The sequence below is a fragment of the Manis javanica genome, chromosome 11 (assembly GCF_040802235.1).
Source record: "Manis javanica isolate MJ-LG chromosome 11, MJ_LKY, whole genome shotgun sequence".
Classification (NCBI taxonomy): domain Eukaryota; kingdom Metazoa; phylum Chordata; class Mammalia; order Pholidota; family Manidae; genus Manis; species Manis javanica.
Genome location: NC_133166.1, coordinates 91,127,479 through 91,149,775, shown reverse-complemented (window position 1 = coordinate 91,149,775; position 22,297 = coordinate 91,127,479). Strand labels below are relative to the sequence as shown.

General features: G+C 45.0%; 1 protein-coding gene across 4 annotated transcripts in view; it reads right to left on the bottom strand.

Moving 5' to 3' along the window:
• Positions 1-218: 218 nt before the first annotated feature.
• LAMC2 (laminin subunit gamma 2) overlaps positions 219-22,297 on the bottom strand; it is a 50,089-nt gene continuing 28,010 nt past the window's right edge. The window contains exons 5-24 of one of the 4 annotated variants that reach the window (XR_005062058.2): positions 22,142-22,278; positions 21,227-21,349; positions 20,131-20,320; positions 17,803-17,915; positions 16,635-16,853; positions 15,835-16,017; positions 14,968-15,213; positions 12,828-12,973; positions 11,698-11,848; positions 11,183-11,388; positions 10,078-10,157; positions 8,639-8,785; positions 7,978-8,122; positions 7,162-7,311; positions 6,523-6,637; positions 5,042-5,241; positions 4,425-4,574; positions 4,231-4,330; positions 984-1,815; positions 219-377 (exon numbers count right to left, since the gene is read on the bottom strand). Coding sequence is in view for 2 of the 4 variants with exons in the window: in XM_037021088.2 (XP_036876983.2) it covers positions 1,562-1,815; positions 4,231-4,330; positions 4,425-4,574; positions 5,042-5,241; positions 6,523-6,637; positions 7,162-7,311; positions 7,978-8,122; positions 8,639-8,785; positions 10,078-10,157; positions 11,183-11,388; positions 11,698-11,848; positions 12,828-12,973; positions 14,968-15,213; positions 15,835-16,017; positions 16,635-16,853; positions 17,803-17,915; positions 20,131-20,320; positions 21,227-21,349; positions 22,142-22,278 (3,055 nt within the window). In the remaining 2 variants the exon portion in view is untranslated. Of the gene's footprint in view, positions 1,816-4,230; positions 4,331-4,424; positions 4,575-5,041; positions 5,242-6,522; positions 6,638-7,161; positions 7,312-7,977; positions 8,123-8,638; positions 8,786-10,077; positions 10,158-11,182; positions 11,389-11,697; positions 11,849-12,827; positions 12,974-14,967; positions 15,214-15,834; positions 16,018-16,634; positions 16,854-17,802; positions 17,916-20,130; positions 20,321-21,226; positions 21,350-22,141; positions 22,279-22,297 lie in introns of all 4 variants that reach the window. The other 3 variants (XR_012122835.1, XM_037021088.2, XM_073216882.1) reach the window with 3 other exon arrangements.

Here is a 22,297-nt window from a genome sequence, read left to right as displayed (position 1 = left end):
AACTCTAGGACTCATTACTCTTTCTGTGGCATTTTGGTTTCCATTGCTTCCATTAGGCACCTTAGGCTTTGAGTTTAATAATTAGAAATTGACCATAGACATTTAAGAATTGTTCTTCATTTAAAAACATGTCCATGAAAAGCCAAGGAAATACAGAAGTGAGGCAATACCAAAGTCTTCCACGCCGAGGTGGAAGTACCCCTGGTTTTTCCAGCAAATTCCCACTGGTGTTATTATGACTCAACAGTCTGTGGCAATCAGTTGTGGAAGTGGGTGGGGATGGGGAGACAGCTGGAATGCAGAGAGCGTGCACCCAAGTTCATCTCGGCTTTGCCAAAACGTAAGTGCCCCCATGGGAGTATCTTGCAACATATGTTCTGTTGAGAAAAGAAATTGCAAACCATGGGATTATTGCAACAAACACTACTTGTGATAAACAAGATTTGTAAGTTTAAAGTTTTTTTCATGTGTGTCTTCCTCACTAGGCAATCAACTCTATGAGGGCAGAGACTACAGTCACCACTGTACCCCAGCCCCTGGCACAGATTAGGTACTCAATAAATATAAGTGGTAAGGACAGATGGAAGGATGCATTCTACCCCACTCAAGTGTGAACAGGAACATTCTCTGGGAGAGAGAGAGAAAGAGAATAGAACACATAAACCCTTGTAATTTTTAGTGTTTGAAAACTGGGATTGAATTTGACTAATACATCTTTTAGGTCATTATACCTTTTCCAACACCCGAGCTACATTTTTCTATCGCTTTGAAACCCCAAAGTAAACACCTTCCCAATGTTTGCTGTGCTGGTAGGAAATGCTTTAATAAAAATGTAGTCCCTACAGTGCCATGGAATCCGTCATCAGAAAAAAGGATATCACTCCCAGGCCCTGAAGAATTTGCAGGTAGCAGGGCCCAAGCAGGCACCATGACTCCAAATGGGCCAGCCTCCCAGCCCCTCACTCCACTCCTTCACTGCTCACCTCTTCCAGCTTGAAAGCGGAGTACATTTTGACAAATTGGGCAGTAAAGGGGAGGTATTCTGGTCAACAAGAAACTTGCATTGCATACTATGAGGCAATAGTATTTTACTGGCCACAGTATGACTGGACTTCACTCTTAGTTGTGACATTAGGAAGAATTTTATGGGTGGGCAAAGTCAGAATTTTTCCCTTTGTTCACATGACTCAACAAATAGGCTGACTGTAACCCAGCAGCGCTTGTCCACGCTCCCGGACTCAGTTTACGAATACTCTGAGGCAAAAATTGGCCCATGCAGTTTGTTCTTCCATCCAGTCTACCCTTTGGGGTCCAGGCCCTGATCAGTCTCACACCCAGTGCTATTTGCCCCATTGCCCAGCATCGGGAAGCAAATAGTATCACACCTGTGCCATCAGACATTTATCAGGCCCAGGTCTCAGGGATGGGATAAGGTTCAGTTGGCTTGAGCACGCCCATTCAACATGTTCAAATGTCCCCAGCCCACCCCACCCACATGAGACGGCTCCTGAGCCTTGAGGCATGTATGAAAAACCTTAGTTGAAAATCTTCTATAGCAGCTTCACTGTTGCTCAAGAGCTTGGGTATTGTAGCAGCCTGGGGGCAGGTTGTCTCTGATGTTCTCCAGGTTCTTCACATCAGCCAGAATCCCATCTATTCTCATCTCCAGCAACTGGAGGTGGCCCCTCTGCCAACGTGCCCTCTCTTCTAGCTCTGACACCAAGGGCCGCAGCTGGCTGTTGACCTGTGTCTTGGCTCGGAAAAGCTTCTGCTCCAATAAGATCAGCGCCTCTTCATCCACACTGCCAGGCTGGCCTGTTTAAGGGGATAAGAAAGGAGTTACTACAGAAGAGCTGTGGTTAGATCTCCTTGAACACAAATGGGCCCTCCTGTACACTTAACTAAATCTTGCTTCCATCTGCCCAGAGCATGTCATGCATTCAAAAAGCTTGTTTTCAATTAGAAATAATATAGAAAAAATTTTGAGAGCTCTTGCCTAGTAACTGGGCTGTGAAGGAAGCACCCAGTTCAAGCTTCTGAGCTCTGTAGGATAGCGATATGCACCTTGGATTTCTCCTTTCATGTTAGGGTCAAGAGTTCATGCTCTGAAAAGATGAAGGCTGAAGGGCATAGGGGACTGAGTATTGTCCTAGGTGTCTGCCCAACACAGCTCACTCTGGGATCAGAATCAACTCTAAATTATGTTTTCTGAACCACACTTAGGAAATATCTTGCTATTTTCCATTAGAAGACCTTCAGAAACTGGCTGGGTTTCAGGGTTTATAGAAGCCAAGGTATGCTTTGCTATTTGGGGGATGGATTCCAGCTGTTGGGAAGTGATGTGAGACTTCATTCTGGCCTGAAACAGTGGGAACCTGGCTAGATACTGATTTATTTCCATTATGAAATGTAGTTACATTTGTTCAAGTATGTTTTACCCATAAACAACCTAACACTAATGTCAGCAAGAAGGGCACCTGGCCAGGCCTGTTTGGTTTGAATAGGTTTGAGCAGCCCTTGGTCAATTCAAATTCAAGGTTAGGTTCTTCACAGATCCAAGCTGTAGTGATATAGCATTTGACAATAATAACAACGATTAAACTTTTATTATCCCAGGACTCAAGACAGCATATAGAGTAGAATCAACACCATAACAAAAATGTTGAGCTAATAGATCTGCCTTCACCTGAGGGCAGGGGAGAATTCAAGAATTTAGGGTTCTAACACATACTAGGAAAGTTAAGTAAGTTGGGACAAAATAATCATGTCCACGGAGAGGCAGCAGGAGCTGCTCAAAAATAGCAGGAGTGTTGGAAACAAAGGATCTCTGTTTGAATCCATAATTTACTTCACTATCTGTAGGACATTATTAACCTCTCTGAGCTGTCAGTTTACTCCTCTGTGAAATAAAATAATAAAAATAATAAAACCCACCTCGTAGGACCTTTAAGAGATTTAAGTGATATTACACCATGAAAATGCCCGGCACAGTGCCTGACACATAGTGAATATTAATAGTTAGAACTTGTCCTCCTGGCCCCACTCTCATTTTCTCTTTAAAGGCCCTAGTGATTTCATTACCTTTTTCAGAACACTAAACAAAGCTGCTGAAATCTCAACTGTCCAGCATTCTTTATCCTTAGAAGGTATTTTACTCTTTGAGGCTCATTGGACCACAAAGCGGACCCATTAGTATAAGAGAGACACTATTGATTTCTCAGGGTGATGATAATGCTTCACAGAAAAATCAGGTTTTACAGTTGTTCTACTGAACTGAAAAAGTAGAACCAAGCCTTTTCCGGAATGTTGCTGGAACCTATCAAGATTGTTGCATCTCTGCTATAGTCCAAGCTTGATAAAATAGGCCATATGAGGGTTTGATATCAGTTCTACTAAATCCTAAATTTTAATTCAAATCAGTTTTTTTTGGTAGGGAAGGATTCTGTGTGGAAATCAAAGTCATTGCCACACTGTGCTATCAAATCTATTTCATGGACCTATTGCTTATAAATTTCTTCTGGGTTTTCCTACAGGTATCTCAAGTTTCCACAACTGGTTATGTCAAGGTAAACTGTGGTTTGGGGAGGGACAAATGGCAGAATCAGCAACTGATTCTTGACTGCACTGACTGGCCCCCCCAACAGCATTTCCGCTTCCTCACAGAAGGCTCCCTCATCTCAGCGGCTCCATCGATCTCCTGAGTGGGCTCAGCCCTCCTTTTGTCCACCTGTCCTTCAAGCTCTCCTCCACTCAGCTGCCCTAGTGATCATTCTGAAATGTACAGTGATGATGTTATTCCTCTGCTTGGAACTGCCCACTAGCTTCTCAGGAGCAAGACCGGAATCCTTAGCAGGACTGCCAAGCTATCCGTCTAGTCTTCTCTTTAGCTGTGAAGTTTGAATCCTGCCTCCACACAATTTACTGGTGGTCTTCAAAACATTATTAACCTCTCTGAGCCTCAATCCACCTTCCCTAAATATACCCAGTTCTTTAACCTACAGACTTTCACCTAAAGGGCAATAGATGCTCAGTGACCCATCTTAGAGATAGTAAAACAGAGTCCAGAAAATGTAAAGGGACTTACCCAAAGTTTCCGGGCCTGGAAACAAAGCAAATTTCTGACACACTTAAGGGAAGTTGAGACTCCCACTCACCAGGGTGGGTCTCCTCAGTCTTCCAGGGAGCAGCCCCGAGGCACGGGGCTGGACAGTTACGGGCAGTCCAACATACCTATTAGGTGTAAGATGCTGTCCAGTGTGTTGAGTGTGTCTTGGATCGTAACTCCCGCATTCTTGGCTCTGTTATCAACTCTTTGGGCTTCTGTAATCACCTAAGGAAAAATAAATACAAACCAATCTTGAAAGGGTGTTTCTCACATTGGCAAGTTTAAAGGGATCTCCCGTGGACAGCAAGGGAAACTGTACCGCGTCCAGGTCGGTGTCTGGCTCTTGCTCCCTCCGTTCCAGCTCTCCTTCCACCTCCCTCACCCTGCTCCTCAGAGCGGCCAGTCCCTTCTCCATGGCCAAGGCTCCATCTGCTGTCACGTTGGCTTCCAAGTTCAGAGTCTCTATCTCCTGGGAGAAGAAAGGGAGCCAGGGACGGAAGGGGAAACAGGGATGAGCACACAAACATCCCAAAGACAACTGCAGAAAAAATACAGCTGCAGCCAGGCCCTGACGCAGGGTTAGATGAACAACGGGAGTCAGGCTTGGGCGGACACACCCTGCCCCAAGCTCTGACTCAAACAAGGAATTTGGGGTGCACCTTTAGGGACTAGGAGGGTCAGCAGTGAGGCACTGCTTCTCCCTCAGGTGAACTCTCACTGAAAGGTGAAAATAGGAACCATTTCGAAAGACCCGGAGGGTAAGAAACTCATTTCATTCTCTGCCTTATTTATTTGCTGCCAATCTTTTGAGTGACTTTGCTAGGATCCTGAGATGTTGAGTTTGGGATAAAGAGAATGAATGAGCTACAGCTGTGAGTTTTGTGTTAGGAAAAACGTTATGTATTTATCAAGAAGCCAATCCCTGTTTCTCTTTACCTGTTCTATCCTGTCACTAATCTCCAGGGCCTCCCTGGCTGCGTTCTTTGCTCTCTGGGCGTCAAGAGCAGCACCTCCCAGGGCTACTTCGGCCTGCTGGGTCTTGTCACTGGCAACTGCAACCTTCTGGCTGATGTAAGGGAGTCTCTTCATGGCTTCCTCAGCTTCTGCTTTTCTGTCTCCAACCTGGAGGTCAAACTCTGAAATGAAGACAAGAAAACATTGCCGCGAAGATGAAAACTAACTTACAAAACGAACTTACAAGTGAAGATCTGGGCTGAATCTTTTACGAAAAAATTCCGGAGTGTTCTTACTCCCTGGGGGCAAGAGTGTAGGAAGTGGTGGCTATTACTGCTCTCTCTTATTCAGGAGAAAGCATCTTAAAGGAGGCATTGAAATGGCCACAATTAGTTCTTTGCTTAGAGAACTGACCATCAGCCTGCCTTGGGTCCCCACCACTGCAAGAAGATTAAGACCCCAAAGTAGATCCAAAGCAGGTGGAATCTTTGAAGCCCAAAGTTGAAACCCTACACTGCTAATGACAGTACGGGTGACCCTTGAGCAATGTGGGTTTGAACAGCACAGGTCCATTTACAGGCGGATTTGTTTTTCAATAAATGTATTGGAAAATTTTTTGGAGTTTGGGACAATTTGTAAAAACATTTTCTTTCTCTAGCTTACTTTATTGTAAGAATACAGTATTGATACATGTCACATACAGAATATGTGTTAATCAATGGCTTCTCATGTCAGTAAGCCTTCCAGTCAACAGTAGGCTATTAGGAGTTAAGGTTTTGGGGGAGTCAAAAGTTGAACATGGATTTGCAGCTGTGCAGAGGTCAGCGCCTCTAACCACAGCGTTGGTCAAGGATCAGCTTAGTTGGAGGTTGGACAGAATGGGTAGAGAGGCTCTATCTTTGAAGAAAATCTCAAGACAAGGAATGTTTCTTTTTTATTCTTTAGTGAATAAGCCTAAAATTTTAACCAAATCTCTGAAGACACAACCCAAATTTCCTGGGCTTTATATGGTATGACAAAGCTTGTTCCACCATCACCACCTAGCAACTGCATTGGTTCTATGTGGGAACCTACCAGGCTGCCAAAGAAAAGGAAAAATATCTGTATGGTATGGAATGCTGGGTCTTTGAGGGATCTTAGAGATGACAATTCAACTTCCTCTTTTCCAGAGGAGGAAATTAGGGTCTGGAAAGGCTCTGTGACTTGCCTGTGGTCACACAGCCAGCTTAGATCTGTCACGTGTCCCAGCAGAGGCCAGAATGCAAGTCATCTGACACCTAGTTCAATTCTTGCAACTACATCAAATATTAATGAAAGCTTTTTCTTTAGAAAGGCATTCATTAAGCATCTGTTAATACTCCAATGTGCCTATCACTCAGAGAGATATATGAGGATTCAAAATAAATCAAAGTCACAATTGTACCTTCAAAATATTCAAGTGACCTGAACTGTGAAATTCTTACCTCTGAGGCTCCTTAAGATGTTCTCAACTTCATAAAAAGTGGCATTGCCCATACTCAGTGCTTCTTGGGCTCTACTTTTAGCAAGGTTGGCACGGGAAAGCAGCTGATCTGATTTCTGTGCATAGGCGACAGAACAAGATTACAGAGAATATAACACACACCAAAGAAATGCGTTCCTGCCAGCAAATTCACCCTGACACGTTCCTCTTCATGACAAAAGAATGCTGTGGCTTACCAGAGTCCAGGGGTGCTGGAAGCAAAGCCCCTTACAGTCTGGGCCAGAACAAACTTTATAACCCAACAACACATCCTATATAGAGAACAGTCTCAAACTCTAATCCACTATCTAGGACAAGTACTGTTTTGCAGATCATAATTTTAAATCCTATAGCTAGCTAATGGACAGAGTTAGACCAAACTTGGACTCAAGAGGCCTGAGTGCTATTCTGGGTTTGAGGGCTGACTCAGCGGGTGGAACTGAGCTAATTACATCATGTTCTCTGTATTTCAGGTACTCCGTCTATAAAACAGTGGTACCATGACCTTCAGAGACTTTGATAGTTCCTCTTGACATATTTATTCACGTGGTTTAGGCATTCAGTACATGCACTCTGAGTGAATGAATTAACCAGAGGGTACCTGTCTCCCATTCTTTCCATTCTGTAAGAGCTGCTGTAATTCTTCTTCCCAGTTTCCCAGATTACTCTGCACATGCTTGAGCTCATCCATATGCCTTGTCACCAGGCTTGAGAGAGAATCAGCTTTTTGTCTGATCTTCTTCACTTCGACCTGTGAGCCCAAGAAATAAATGAGTTCTGACTTTCTGCTCACCGGTTACCATACCAGCTTTCTTAGGACCTGGCATCATTGTTTGAAAACAATGAAAACCTAGGCCCAAAGTCTAACAGAAATGAGGCAATATGCCTAATCATAGTCAGGAAGCAGGTTCCCAGCATCAAACAGGTTTTGTCTCTGCTTTTTTTTTTAAACATATTAGTTTATCTATGCATTTTTTGGGGGGAATCCTTGTGAGTGCTCTTTGCTGTGGGAAGAATGCTGAATTTTCTTAATCCAGTAAGTCTGAAACAGTTAAGGGAACTGATGACAGAAACACTCTAGAAACTTCTGAGAATAAAAGTCTTCTGAATGGCTGTACGTAGAGACATACTATAAATTGGATCCACAGGTTTCAACAGTCCCCAGAACTAAGGAAGAGATATAAGACTTTTATCTACTAATAGGTTCAGGATATGGGCCAAGACCTTTACAGAGACCAAAACTTGGGTTTAAGAATAAAGGATGGATATGAGAAAGATGAATACTCTTCCTAATCTAAAGCAAGAAAGGTCTACATGGAGAAAAAGCTGAATGATTGAATGCTGCTATGCAACCCCACTGAGGAAAGCATTATGACCCTTCTTCTGCATGCCAAGCACGTAAACTAGGTGCCCTCACCTGAAAGGACGGATCCTTGACTCCCTGAAGTTGAGACATGGAATTGAAAAGGCGGAGACTATGCTGATAAGACTTCTCTGCTTCAGTATCGGCTTCAGTGGCCTCCCTGGACAGCTGCTGGGCCAGAGACTTGCTTTTCTCCAATCTGCAGTGGGGGAAGAGAGAGAAGTTCGAAAATTCACTCTTTTCATTAAAAGTAAAAACTCATCCCATTGTTTTAAAAGTATACAGTTAAAATTATCAGAAGAACCAAGTGAGATTATGTGTCAGATATGTGTTCCTCTCCACAATCTATATATAAGCGTTAAAGTTTATGAAGCTTGGGTCAGAAAAGAATTCAACCCGTTTCCCAATTCTCAATAATAATTGTTACATCCTCCATGCCAACAGATGGGCTTACTCACATCCTTCATCTACCACAGAGGGTGACGTATTTCCAAATATTACAGGCTTGCAATCAAAACACAAACATACTTAGATTAATCAGCCTTTTCTTCTTTCAGCTGTAAAGGCATCTGCTTTCCCCTGAAGTAACACTCTTTTCTCTTTTCCTTCTTATTAATATTTTTTAAAGAAACATGGTGCCTCTCAAATGTGGTTTGCGTTATACCCAGGGAGGATGCAGATTATATTGGTTGCACGAAAACCCATTGAAACATACTTTCCCACAAGCTCTTGCACCACAGAGCTGTCCGGACTACTTCCACCTCCTTGACTCAGGGTCTTGCGTGCCAGCGACAGAGCTTGTGTGGAATAGCCCTCGGTTTCCCTTACCAGTTTCTCCATGTCACTGGCTGACTCAACATGGCTGAAAAGATTAAAGGCAAAGGATTAGAGTTTTCATAGGAAAAGGCTTCCTTTAGGCCTTTTATTTAAATGAAGGGCAGGATTGAGGGAACTGGTTTGGCTAGAAAAGACCAATAGGATTGACACAGATTAGGTAGAATTAGAGGAACTTTCAGGAAGCAGAAGGCGTCCTGGAGAAGTAGCCTCAGGTCACTGATCTTTTGGTGACCTTATATTTGTGCCATAATCTGGAGAAGCCTTGGGTGGGGGTGGGGATGGGCAGGAGCTGTCTCGGGGGGGATAAAATATTGCATTTATAAGCTGCTTTCTGCAGAAAGAAATCCCTAGGGACTTTCTGGGACAGGTACTGTTTTGCAAATCATAATTTTAAATCCTATAGCTAGCTAATGGACAGAGTTAGACCAAACTTGGACTCAGGAGGCCTGAGTGCTATTTTGGGTTTGAGGGCTGACTCAGCAGGTGGAACTAAACTAATTACATCATGTTCTCCGTATTTCAGGTACTCTGTCTATAAACAGTGGTACCATGACCTTCAGAGATTTAGATGATTCCTCTTGACATATTTACTCACGTGGTTTAGGTTTTCTTTCATCCAAGATCCAACCCCCTACTCACTTTTGCTGAAACACTAAACTGGGTCCACCCCTGGGGGGACAAAGCCTGTCAATAAAAGTCCCTTGGATGCTTTTGTTCTCCTAGTTCTAGCAAGTGATCAAAACAAGCTCAGGAGGCAGCTCATGCTACAAAATCACAAGCCAGCCCCCTTCCTCTGACTGCATTCCACTTGGGATCAGCAGAGCCTGCTACCCAACTGAGCACTCTCCCGTGCAGACCTCTTCAGCGCTGTAGGGTGTGTAGTCCGGCAAGGACTCCAGAGCGCCTGTTACCACTAAGGACCTGCAGAGCGGCTTTGCGGAGGAAATCCCCCTTCTGCAGTCTTGGCTCCCACAGGCTAGCAAACAACCTGCAGCTACTTGTCTCCAGGCTCCATATGGGAGCCTGGGAGTCCCCTCGAAGCTGCACAGCGTTCTTTTCCAAGGGCTGATTGATTTCATGGGGTCCGAGGCATCACATCTGACAGCCACCAGAGCCATAGAGGAATCTGGGAAAGAAACACCCCACCCAACTCCTACCAAAAGACCCGTGGCCATCTACACACTAATGGCTTCAAGGCAGGGGCATGACTGCAAAGGAGCATGGAGGTAATACACCTGTTGCCCAGGCCCTGAGTACCCTACAGTCTTGTTGAAGTCTGGCCTCTCAGAGATGGTCTGAAGCAGAGCTTCAACTTACCTGTCTGCCAATCTCGCGGCCTCCTGAGCCATACTGTCAAAACCATTTGGCCCCACATGGTGATTTGAGGAAGGAATGTTCTGTGCAAAAAGGAGAGTTGGTTAAGGCTTTGCACTTGGCTACGGAGCCCAAGCTGGATCTGCATCTGTCCTGTCGGAACTGCTTGTCATTAGCCACACAGCATTCTACACATCAGGAGTCCCCAGTCACCATGATCATTACATTAAAAAAAAGATATAGACAAGAATAAAGCGGAAATCCAAGTTCAAAAAAAAAATCTGTATATAGATATAAATGGACTTAAAAATACATACATGTTTATATTTTCACATATATTTAAAGTCCAGTGGAATATATATCAAGTTTTAATGGTGGTTATTTCTTAGGAATGGGCTCATAGGGGATTTTTATGTCTTTGCTAAATTTTCTACAGTAAACATTACTTTTGTGATAAGGAACAAATCGACACATTGTTTTTTAAACCCTTCATCCCCTCCCATAACATCTGATTATCTTCTCATTTCTCTTATTCACCTTCCCCCCATCCACTTATGTTAATGTCACCACTGTCTTCATTACTCAGAAACTGAAGAGCGCCCAAACAGATCTCTCCCTCCTGCCACGCTACAAACACTGTCATTAGGAAAATCACACCAGTGACAATTTTCTTCCCATTTTCAGAACCATGTCTTTTTTGGGCTCCTTCTTTCCTTCCTTCTTCCCACTCTTCCTCTCTTTTCACTTGTTCCTTCATTCATTCATTCATGCAGCAAACATTTATCACAGCCACACAGTGCTGAGGGCTGAGAATGCAAATATGAACCTCTAGGAGGTATGCAGCAAGAAGAGGGAAGAGACAGGGTCTGGAGGAGGATATATGGTTAGCAAGAAACGAACTAGGGAGAGGAACATAATGCAGTAAAATGAGAAACTGCAGGAAACCAGAGAACACAAGAGCAGGTCTGACTGTTTCAAGTGGAAAGGGGCCAGTCATCTGCCAGGTAGACCAGAAAGTCTGAGAGAGAAAGTGAGCCAGTGAGCAATATGGCCGGTGTGCCTCCCCACACAGCAGTGGTTCCCAGCACTGCAACCCAGTGGCACCTACAGAGGTTTGCAGGGAAGCCTCGCTCTCCTTCAGGCTCAGGCGCATCTGAGTGATAAGCCTGTGCGTGTCCTGAGCTCGGTTCTGATACTGACTACCCAGCGCCCGGACTCTTTCCACAGTCATCTTGAGGTCATCCAGGCGGGTCCGGAAGCTATTCTCCTGGCTCCTTGCCTTGGCCAACCGGAGTGTGAGAGATCCAAGAGCACCTGACCAACAAAGAAAAGGAGAATGAGCCCTTTCGGTCAGCATAGAGTAATCCAACGTAACCGAGGACTGAAAAAGTAATTTTGACTAATGTGTGGCAAAATGATTATAGACAATAAATAAATGTATCTGCTCTTTTATCTCCATCATTCAGGTCCCAGGAGAATATCTCAGACAGTCTTTCCACCTCTGCAAGGACTAGGCAGACACCTGCTGGGCTGTCACCTGCAGAAGATTCTATGTCCCAGTAGAGCAGTGCTTTCTAGGACTGTGAACTCGCTCCTATCTAAAGGGAAATTGGCCTTCGTCACCTCCTGAAATCTGGGCTTCTCTCAGAATGTCTTGAAGAGCTCGCTCAGCTTGCCGCATCCTGCCCTCCAGCTCTGAGCTGGGAACTCCTCCACCACCACTCTGAGAAATCAGGGCCTCCAGGCTCTGGAACTGCTGCATAAACGGATCCATCTGAAACCACACAGGAAAGAGGATCAGAACAGATGATGGAGCTCACAGTCGAATACCGGGTACCAGAGATAATAGCTAAGAGTATGGAAATGCTTGACATGACATGGTCATTAGAAGATTAGACTCTAGAGCCTAGACTCTCAGAGTTTGAGTCCTGGCCCCACTACTCACTAGCTGTATGACCTTGGGCAAGTCACTTTATCTACAAGATGGGAATAATAATAATATCTCATAGTTATTACTTGGACTAAACGAGTTAGTATTTGCATAGTACCTAGACTAATGTCTGGAACAAGGCAAGTACTATAGAGGCCTGGTTAAATAGATAAATTTACACATGTTGAATCTGTTCCACATTTGGCATTCTATTTGGGCCTTTTCTCCCCACCCTTCACCCCAGTAAAATAATAATTAACAATTAACAACACCACATCAATTTCATTCTTCTCTGGAATATGAATTAGAAATTTCTGGAATCCACTCTTGTTTGGGCAGCTTTGATACCTTCTGGACTCCTCAGACCTTCTATATGTTTATTTATGTTTTTCTTCATTTTTTTACAAGGACATCTCAGGGAAAAAAATTCAACTGGAAAGTGCAAGAACATTGAACTCAGAATCAAAGGACATGGGTGAGATTCTGTTTCACCTGGCCATGTGACTTTGAGAAACTGCAAAATATTTGAGACTTTGCTCAGTGAAAAGTGGAGTCAGAATGCTCTTTCTTCCAAGTTGACTAAGTTGTTAAGAGTACCAAATGAGATACCCAAGGGGTTTTGAAAATGGTATATATAAGAACATAAACCAAAAGTATATTCACTATTATACAGAATTTTTTTTATACAGCAACTTTTAAAGCAAGAACTAGTTAGCCCACCCCCACTTCCAGGAGACTAAAAGGGTCCTTGATTTGTGACAAAGTCATCCATAGACACTTGAAGATTTTACTCATGAGGTAGAGGGTTGGTTAGAATGCACACCTGAATCTTCACTTGATTGTAGCAAGCTGGACAGCTGGTTAACGCCGCATGCTCACAGCTGAGGCCACCAAATCCTGGCTTGCAAACACAGCTGCCATCACTTCTACATTCCACAGGCTCTGAGCCCATTGGGTTACAGTTGCAAGCTAGAGACAAAGGACAAACAAGAAGCTTTAACATCAAGGTAATTCCAGAAACTGGCGGTATAGCAAAGATAAAAAGAAGAATCCTTCTTTGCCCTAGATTCACATTGCGTTAGATTCATCTCTTGACTATGCCTTCAAGGACATTCCTAATACAGATAGGTCTTAGGAATCATCTGGCAAGTTTGTTTGGGGTGTGTGTGGATGAAGAGGTACTATAACAGTGCACCCTTTCTGGTGGCACTTATTTTTTTCCTCCCATTACATTGTAAGCCTGTTGGATACTCTGCAGGCATTCTCACTTTGCTCTCAAGGGGGATAACAATTCTTCTGTGCCTGTCATGTGCCTGGTAATGACATTTCCCACTCTTTTACAGATGATTAATATGAGCTCAGAGAGGTTAAGCCAATTTCCCTAGGTCACACAGCAAGTAAATGGCAAGCCGGCATGAGAACCTGAAAAGAGGCAGTGCTCTTTACCCTCTGCGCTTCTGCCTTTGATATAGGAAATGCAATAAGAAAGCAGTAGCTTTATTCCTTCAATCAAATTGATTGAGTGCCTACAAGGTGCCCTAGTCTGTTTAAGGAGGTGAGGATATAACAGTGGAGGAGATACTGCTCTAATGGAATCGTGGTGATTCGCTGGGTTGCTTTATCTCGGGTGCTCACAAAACTCTCGGCACATAGTAACATGATCACAAATCTAAGTGTACTGCTATTATTTGCTTATGTATGTCTTCCTTTTTAGCTTATGAGCTCTCTGGGAGCTGAGACTGACTTATTCATCATTAAACCTTAGCATCTAGGTCCATACTGGGTACATGGTAGGTGCTTGACAAAAGATAGTTGAGTGAAGAAATGTATGGCCTGAAGTCAGTGACACTTCTATTAATAGCACTGTATAGTTAGATTGTAAATTTTACAGTGTACTTTCTATATTCTATTTTGTTTTATCTTTGCAACCACTGTGATCTGAAATTACTCATCCATATGAAGAAACTAAGATTCAGAGAGATTAATGGGCATAATCAGCATAATACAATAGGCATGTTTAAAAGCTGAACTTGAACTCAGGGCATCTGATGTCATGTGGGCTCTTCCTACCATGGGATACTTTCTAGCACATCGCAGCCAGCCTGCAGGTTGGGGTCAGGGCAGGTGGGTTTCATGCCCCTGGGTGGGAACTCCGGGTTGCATGGAGGTCCTCAGGCATTCCCAGGGCTGGGGACTCCCCTGTGAGTGGGGGATCTGGGCTCCCTGAAGACCTCCTGGGGAACCAGGAGTCCTCCAGTTTGGGTCCCCAGAACCTCTGAGTTCTGGGCACCAGGGCTGGTCTGGGACTTTTGTGACTGAGGAGGAAGTCTGTGGGCGGCCCAACTCCCTAGACCTGATCTCATGCCTGCAGTCACCATGCACAGAGGCTGGAAAGAAGGATTGAAGCGGGAGGATCTGCATATGCATATTAGATCTGAAGCAGCCCTTAGGAACGCTCCACTGGAGCTGCTGCTTTGAAGCTGAGACTCCTTAGAAGATGTGACTGTTCCCTGTTCATACGTTGATTATGCTGACTTCCTGAGAGGGTCCCTTAAGGGATTCCAGCCCAGCCCCTCCCCATCTCAGTGTGCTTAGTTCAGCTCAGCCCCGAGTCGTTGACTGCTCTCCTGTGACAGGCTTGGCAGCCACTTTCCTGCCAACCCGCCTTGGGTGGGGCACAGGACATGGCCCCACTGGACCTCCTTCCATTAGGAATGAAACCTGGCAGCTTCACTTCTCCCACCCAACGTCCCCCAGCGCTGTCTTCCAGAGGGGCAGGGCAAACTGGCCTTAAGGCCTTTAATAAGTGAACGGTCCAGGCCAACTAGTCAGAGAAACCAAAGTAGCATAGTGATATTCTCAACCCTTGGCCAGCTGATTTGCATGTTTGTACCTTTGCACCCACTAGCAAGCTTACGTGTACACACACGACTGGTTCAACCTGTCTGGGGTCACAGTCCTACCTTGACACTTGTCCACTGGGTTCGGAGCCAAGGGATCCCCAAAGTAGCCTGCTTTGCACTGCTCACAGTGGACACCAGCTGTGTTATGGATGCACTTCAGACACCTGCCCGTCAGGGGGTCACAGTTCCCGGAGGCCCTGGGGTCCACATTGTTGTTGCACAGGCAGGGCTGACAAGGCCGCACTGGGCCACGTTCCCCAAAGGGGTCCCCAAAGTAGCCGTCGGCACAGAGCTCACAGCGGGCACCTGGAGGGGACAACACCACATCCAAGCGGTCATCCACCAGCAGTCAGACCAGACACAGAGGCCTAAGGCTGCCCTCTAGCAGAGCTCCCTGCCCTGGGCCCAGAACAGACGCCTCAGGAGCAGGTGTCCGGGACAAAGGGTTGGATCTTGCACTCCACCGTGGTCCCAGATTTTAGAACACAGCGGCTCCCCTAGGAGGCGTACTGCCAATCAAGTAGATGTCTGGGGAAAAGTCAGATTTAGTGCCATGCCATCAAGGCTGCTGCTGAGGAATTAGCTCTTCACCCAGATGGACTGGCAAAGAGATACATTTGCAAGGTCACTAAGTTTCCCTTCTTCACCTTGGTTCTTTTTTTAAAACTTAGTTAAACCATGTATTTCATCTGAAAACACCTTCTTCTACTTGCAAACCTCCTAAAACAGCTTTTGATGTTTCCTCCCATTGTATACCCTGTCCTTCCTCAATCCGCTTTACCTCTCAGGCATCAAAATAGTCATCTTCAGAATGAGCCCATTTAGATTAACCCTAAGTAATTATAATTCCCTAGAAATTCCTTGGAATAGAAGCTGTTTATGTGAATTCACGGCATCGGGAGAGGGAAGAGCAGGTGCTGGCCTTACCAGTGACCCCCTGGGGGCAGTTATTGCACACCACCTCCTCTGTCTCAGGCATCACGGAGCAGCTGAACCCATTGCGACAGGGGCAAGGCTGGCAGCTGCGGGGGTCATGCGGATCGTTGTAGAAGCCAATGGGGCAGTCGGCACATTCAATGTCAAGATTTTCATCCCCTGAGTAACAATCTCCTGGGAAGCAGAGGAAGAATGGAGGTGCAGAGAAGTGAGCAGGGTAAAACAATACACTTCCTTCAATATGGATGGTATGTGGTGGGCAGAGCTCAGCAACTCAAAGCCTGCCTTTCTGAAGCATTCCCCAGTGTCCAGCACTGGCATTCACCTTTGTCCTGACACCAACTCTAAACGTGGCCACGACCCTGAATCTCACCCTCACTCTCCCATGCTAAGCAGACGTACACTTCCGTGTCCCTGAGCTCACACTGGTCCCCTGTTCCCATGGCCTGACACCACTGGAGGGCACATTCATTCAGACACTCACATTGCCTTTGATCTCCCCAAACAATTCTTGCAACTCAACACCAGCTCCCCCACCCCGCACTGAACCATGACAGCCATTTCCTGTAACCTAGCACCTTTCTCACAACCCTGTGGCATTTCCATAATGAAAAGGATTGAGTGTAATAAAGCACTGTCTTCCCTGACTCCAGCGCTGCTTTCCTTAATCCTTTCCCATCTCTGAAATGAGTTCAGGCACGGTCTTTCTTATGCAGCTCTATTTGTACCACAGGAGACCCCAGACACCTGGCTGCACCCCCAGCCACCTGGCCAGGTGTCGTCTCACTCACCTGTGTCTGGATCGCAGGTCCCTCCCCCTTGGCAGTTACAGGGAACACAGGTGCCAAAAGGTCCCAGTCTGGCTGAATCTCTTTTGTAGCCAGAAGCGCAATCCTGGCAGAACTGCCCCTTGTACCCAACAGGACATACACATTGTTCAACCCAAGGTGCTGGAGCTCCGGAGATGGGGCGGGCTGAAATCAACGTCACGTTGTCAATGTACCCAGTGCCTGCAGTAGAGAGAATAAGAGAGAAGTAGCAAGTGGTAAGGTTTAAGCATCTAATGTCAGACCTCTCTTTGGATTTTATTTCTCTTAACTCCCTATCAAAGACAGGTAGTGCTCACTATGTCATGTGTAGAGGTATAACAGTCCATCATGATGGAGCACACAGGCTCTGGTGTGAGGAAAATCAGAACTTTAATTCTAGCTCTACCCTCACCAGCTGTGTTAACCAGGTAAGTCACACAATTGTTTCATGATTGAGTTTCCTCAACTGTAGAAGAGGTGATGATGGTATCTACCTCCTATGTTTGTTGTGAAATTAAATGAGGCAATGCATATATTGTAATGTGCCTGGCATGTAGTAAAGATTCAATAAATTATTCAGAAACACCTTTTCTACTTCCTGCTTTACTCACTGCATTTGTGGCCCGGAAATGGTGCGTGCCAGCCAAGCTTCCTTCATACATGAGTACTAAAAAATTTAAGGAGCTCTCATTTAAATAATTCCAATTGGGATTAAGAGTACCCAACATATGAAGTTCAATAAAAGGAATTAATAGAATCCATGGTGATGCGCAAACATGGTGGCATTGAGTGTAATCCTAAAGGAAGCTCTACTCAAGGAAGAGGGCCTTGTAAATGCCATTTCCTAGCTAAGGGAGCATGCCTGTTTGTTATAGGTGGTTTTCGGCTAGTAATCAGCTTTCACTTAATTTGCAGACTCTTTTAAGCAGGATAGCATCATTCATTTTTCATTAGTGCTTGCCTTTTTTAGAGAAACATTGTTTTCAACAACTTTTTCTCAAATACAAAAATTTAGACCCAATGGGAGACTCTTTATCAAAACCATCAAGGAGTTTATCTACTTGTTTGGAGGCTGTCACCACCTTAGAGAGTTGAAACAAATTAAACTAAATCTTTAAAAGAGAGGAATTCATGTCTCTTAGTCACTTACTGTATTCTCCATATGTAGCTCGGATCCGCAGAGCTGTGAGATTCCTCAGTAGCCTCCGATACTCAAAGTAACTCAGCTGGGGGCTCCAGTTACTGCTTGGATGTTCATTTAATCTGCGTGATTTAAGACCAATAGCTTAAAAACCCAATTCTTATCAAAAGTTGTAACTTGTATACCTGATACACTCTGCCTGAGAATGTGGGAACAGCTGAGCCCCTTTACTGACAGATGAAGTACTGGTTGCCACGTCTATGCAGGCACGAACTTGGAAGCTCTCTCAATCCCTGGGGAGCACAAACCCCACAGGGTGTGGTGGAGGGCATCCCGGGGTAGGAAGCTGAGTTCCAAGGGTCATGCCATCCAGTGCTGATCCAAGTCCTTAGAGATCACTTTCTAACTGCAGCCACGTAAAACCTAATATCAGAAATAATCTCTGAGCTCAAGAAGTTCTGATCCTCAAGAGCTACCATCCATTTTGGGTTCTGCTCTTTAAGCGATTTGTTATTTGAGCATGTTTCACTGACTCTTTCCAAAAGTCAGTTCTACCCTCTGCACTGTCCACATCTAATAATTCTTAATTTGACATCATAGTGCCTCACGTCATCACATCACCAGGCCTGTGATATTCTGTTATATTTGTTTTGTTTTTCACTAGAAAAGCTCTCCAAGGAACAGCGCTATTCCTTTTGTTTCATTCACTGGTTCATCAAACAAGCTTCCCGTACCCTTGGTTTGGGCCAGAAGCTGTATTAGGCTCTAGGATACAAAGACGACTAGGCTGAAGTGATCAGCGTCCAGCCAGCAGGGTTGGTGGGTAAACGAATAATTACACGGCACCGCTGTGAGTGCTACAGCTAATGCATGTACAGGATGCCACAGGAACCCACGGGATTCTGAGAAGGCTAACACAAAGGAAAGCTGAACCTCTAAGCTGAATCTCAAAGAGTAACTTCATGCTGAGAAGGTGGGAATGGTATTCCAGGTAGGGGGTGTGTATCCCTGGCCTAAGTTACACTCGGTTACTTAAGTACCCATTGCATGTGGGCTGTGGGTCTTCTATTCTCTACTCCCATTACCTCTGCCCTAGATTAGCTCCCACCAACCTCACTTGAACCACTGTGAATATGTCCTGATGGTCCAATTAAGGACCTTACCTGAACTATCCTCCACATGGTATTTGCACCCAGTCAGCATGATTCAGACCTGATCATGCCGCTTCACCTTCCAGTCTGTGCCTTTCCATCATATTGCAGGCATGGGCAAGATCTCAGCAACTTGATGTGACCTGCAAGGCCTGCCATGATGGGGCCTTTTCCACTTTTACAACCTTATCTGCCCACCTCCCTCACCCGCACTATGTTCCAGCCATCATTGTCTGTTGCCCATTCCCCCTGTATTGTACCTTTCCACATCCCCACATATACTCCCAGGTACAGGTTGTCCCCTGATTTTCTCCCTGGAAAGCCCTGTGCTTCTTCCTGTTCTCAGCCCCTGTTTCCTCCTCGGTGAAGCTTTCCCTGACTCCTCCAGGCCAAATTAGGCACTCTTCCCCCACTCCTGAGATCCGATGAGTAGGCACCACCCCTGAAGTGATGACTGTACTGTATGGTGCCTGCTTTTTGACATGACGTGTATCCTACTGGACCATGAGCTCTCAGAGGGCAGAGACCATGTTTCTTCCTCTTGAGTTGTCATCCAGCCTCTACCACAGCACTGAGCGCACTTAGCAGACACAGCCCCCTCCCCCGACCTCTGCACCCACCATTCAAACTTCTACAGGATAACACGCACTCTCCTTGGACACACACAGGGCTGTCTGTGACTTCTTTCTCTGACCTCACTTCTCACTGTATTCCTTTCCCCCACTCGATGCACCAGTCATTCTAACTACCTGGAATTTCCTAAATGCACAAATCTTCCTCAAGCATGATATTTGCTCTGCCTTGTTAACCTTCCCCCCTTTTGTTTCTTTAATGCGCTGCTCTTCCCTTGCCCTGTCTTCTTGGTAAGCATTCCTCAGTCGCTCCAGTGTGGGTTAGCTGTGTCTCCCATGCGTGTTCCAAACACCTGTGTCTGTCCTGTCTTTCTCATCACTTACAAGATGCATTGTTTATTTTGCTCTCTGTTTATTTTTCTTCCCCACCAGCCTGTCGGGGGCTTGAGGACAGTAATCATGTCCTGTCTCAGCACATAACACCATGTCTGGTATGTAAACGGTGCTCACAGGAGCTTGTGGAATGAATGAATGATGATCGAGTGAATGAACAGAGGAACTGGGCTTCAATCACAGTTTGCTTTATTTGACCCCCTCATAGTCTCTCTTTTTACCTGAATGTGTAAGTCTTGGTGATCCCACAAGGCAGTGTCTTGCCAAGGGGCATCAAGGGAGCTGTGATCCGTAGACCAGCACCTTCCAGGGTCACATCGTGGGCAGATGGGTGTCTGCCTCCCCTGTCCACACGGTAGTCAAAGGACAGGCTTTGCCCATAGCTCACCTGTTGATTCCCAAGAAACTTGGCTATGAAATAGAATTTGAAAAGATTGAGATCAGTTGTGACACTGCAGAAGTAAACAATGAGTGAGTTTGCATTAATGTTAGCGATTTCTGTTGAAGTTCTATGTTATCAACCCATCACTTTGCCCCAAACCACCCTTCTTGAGAGCCAGTTCCTGGCCCTGGAAGTGGCCATATGATTCTTGGCTACAAAGGAAGGTTAGTTATTGAAATGCTAAAAGGGCTCCATTATAAGACAACTCCATCTATTAGATGATTCATAGCAGGGCCCGTATGACCGACCAATGCGGAAAAATTCCAGCTATGTCGGCAGCAGTGCCATTTGCTATGTAATGCTCTATTGTTTGCAGACATCATCACATTTGATGGTAATAATTCCTGCAGGGAGGCATTGTTATTCCCATTTAACAGCTGAGAGAACTGAAATTTGCAAAGGTTCAGAGGACAACTTGCCCAGGAATCATACTTTAGCTAAGGATATAAACTAGGATTAGGATTCCAGCCAGCGCTTTCCCATCTGGCTTTTCTATACCACTGACTAATGTTTTTGTTTGTTTATTTTACTTACAAGTATTTAAAGCTTTAAGAAATGCCTTGTTTCTGCTTTTCCATCTGCTTCTCAATAGACCCACAGATTTGATTACTGTCCCTAATTTCCTGCCTTGGTGGAAAATCTAGAAACTTCCCATTTGAGTAAAGTAGCAACCAGGGTCTGACCACCTGGACACCAAGTTCTGCTCTATTGCACCATATCTTGGTGACTTCGAGGCATGCATCTTAAGTTCCAACCATCTTCTGGAGATACTGGCTCAGAACACTGAGTGATATGAACACATTTTCAAAGTCCATGTTTCTGTCCTGACTTCCTAGTCTTGAAAGTCATCTTCTGTAGGAAAAATACATACATACCAGGAGCTACGAAATAGACAGGGTCTGACCGTCGTGCCGAGCTAAACACGTCCCGATGGCGCTGTGACCACTGGAGTTTTGCAGGAGACCCATTTCTTTGGACAGCCTTCCAGCCATCAACATCTGAAATACAAATAAAACTTTGCACTCGGGACAAAACTCTTCATCTATTGAGTTAAGCGAGGCAATGCTTGCCAGAAAAACTGAGTAGTGAGTAGTAAGTAGGGTTTTTAAAAAAATATTTCCACATTAATGTACAGTCATCAAAATTCCCCATGCACCTCTCAATTTGGGTCTCAACTTTGCCCACTCCCACTCCACAGCTGTTTTGACTTCCTGTCTTTGAGCGTGACTCTTATAATAAAAGAGCACATGTTCATCTGCCTGTAATGATTGCATCTGCATAAACAGGGGATGGCTTAGTGAGGTGAGAGGGGCCAGTATGTTCAAGGAGAAACTCAGACTTAACAGTTGAAATGATATCAGTCTCCCATATTTTTATAGTTTGTAGCTAGGTAACTAATTTCACATACATTAACCCATTTCCTGTATGTGAAAGCAGTATCACCAGTGAATGTGAATTCCAGGAAGGCTCTCATAACCTCCCCAATTCAGATGAATAATTCTTTTGTAGTTTAAAAAGAGGGGGATGGGAAATGCAGGGTGATGAATATCCAGTCTCTTTTTAGTTATTTTTTAAAGTTATTCATAGGCTGGTATGAGTAAACCATTCAGCTGTAACTTTTGCAGGACCCTAGGGTCTGCCTTATGGCCCTGACAAAATAATGCACATTAAAAGCTACAAGAGTTATTAAAGATGACTTGAGGCTCCCACCCTGTGAATGGGGAGGTGGTTGTAAGCACAAAGCCCTGTACAATGTTAAAACCCAAGTCTTAGAAAACAGAACACTTTACCCTGAGAGAAGGTAGAGGTGATTCTGTGGACACTGTAGTCCCCAGAGCTGCGGCAGTTGGCAGAGTGCCCATAGCAGAAACACTGGGTACAGCCTTCAGGGTTACCTCCTTCCAGGTGATAGTAACCGGGGCGACACCTGCAGCAGCATTTTAGAA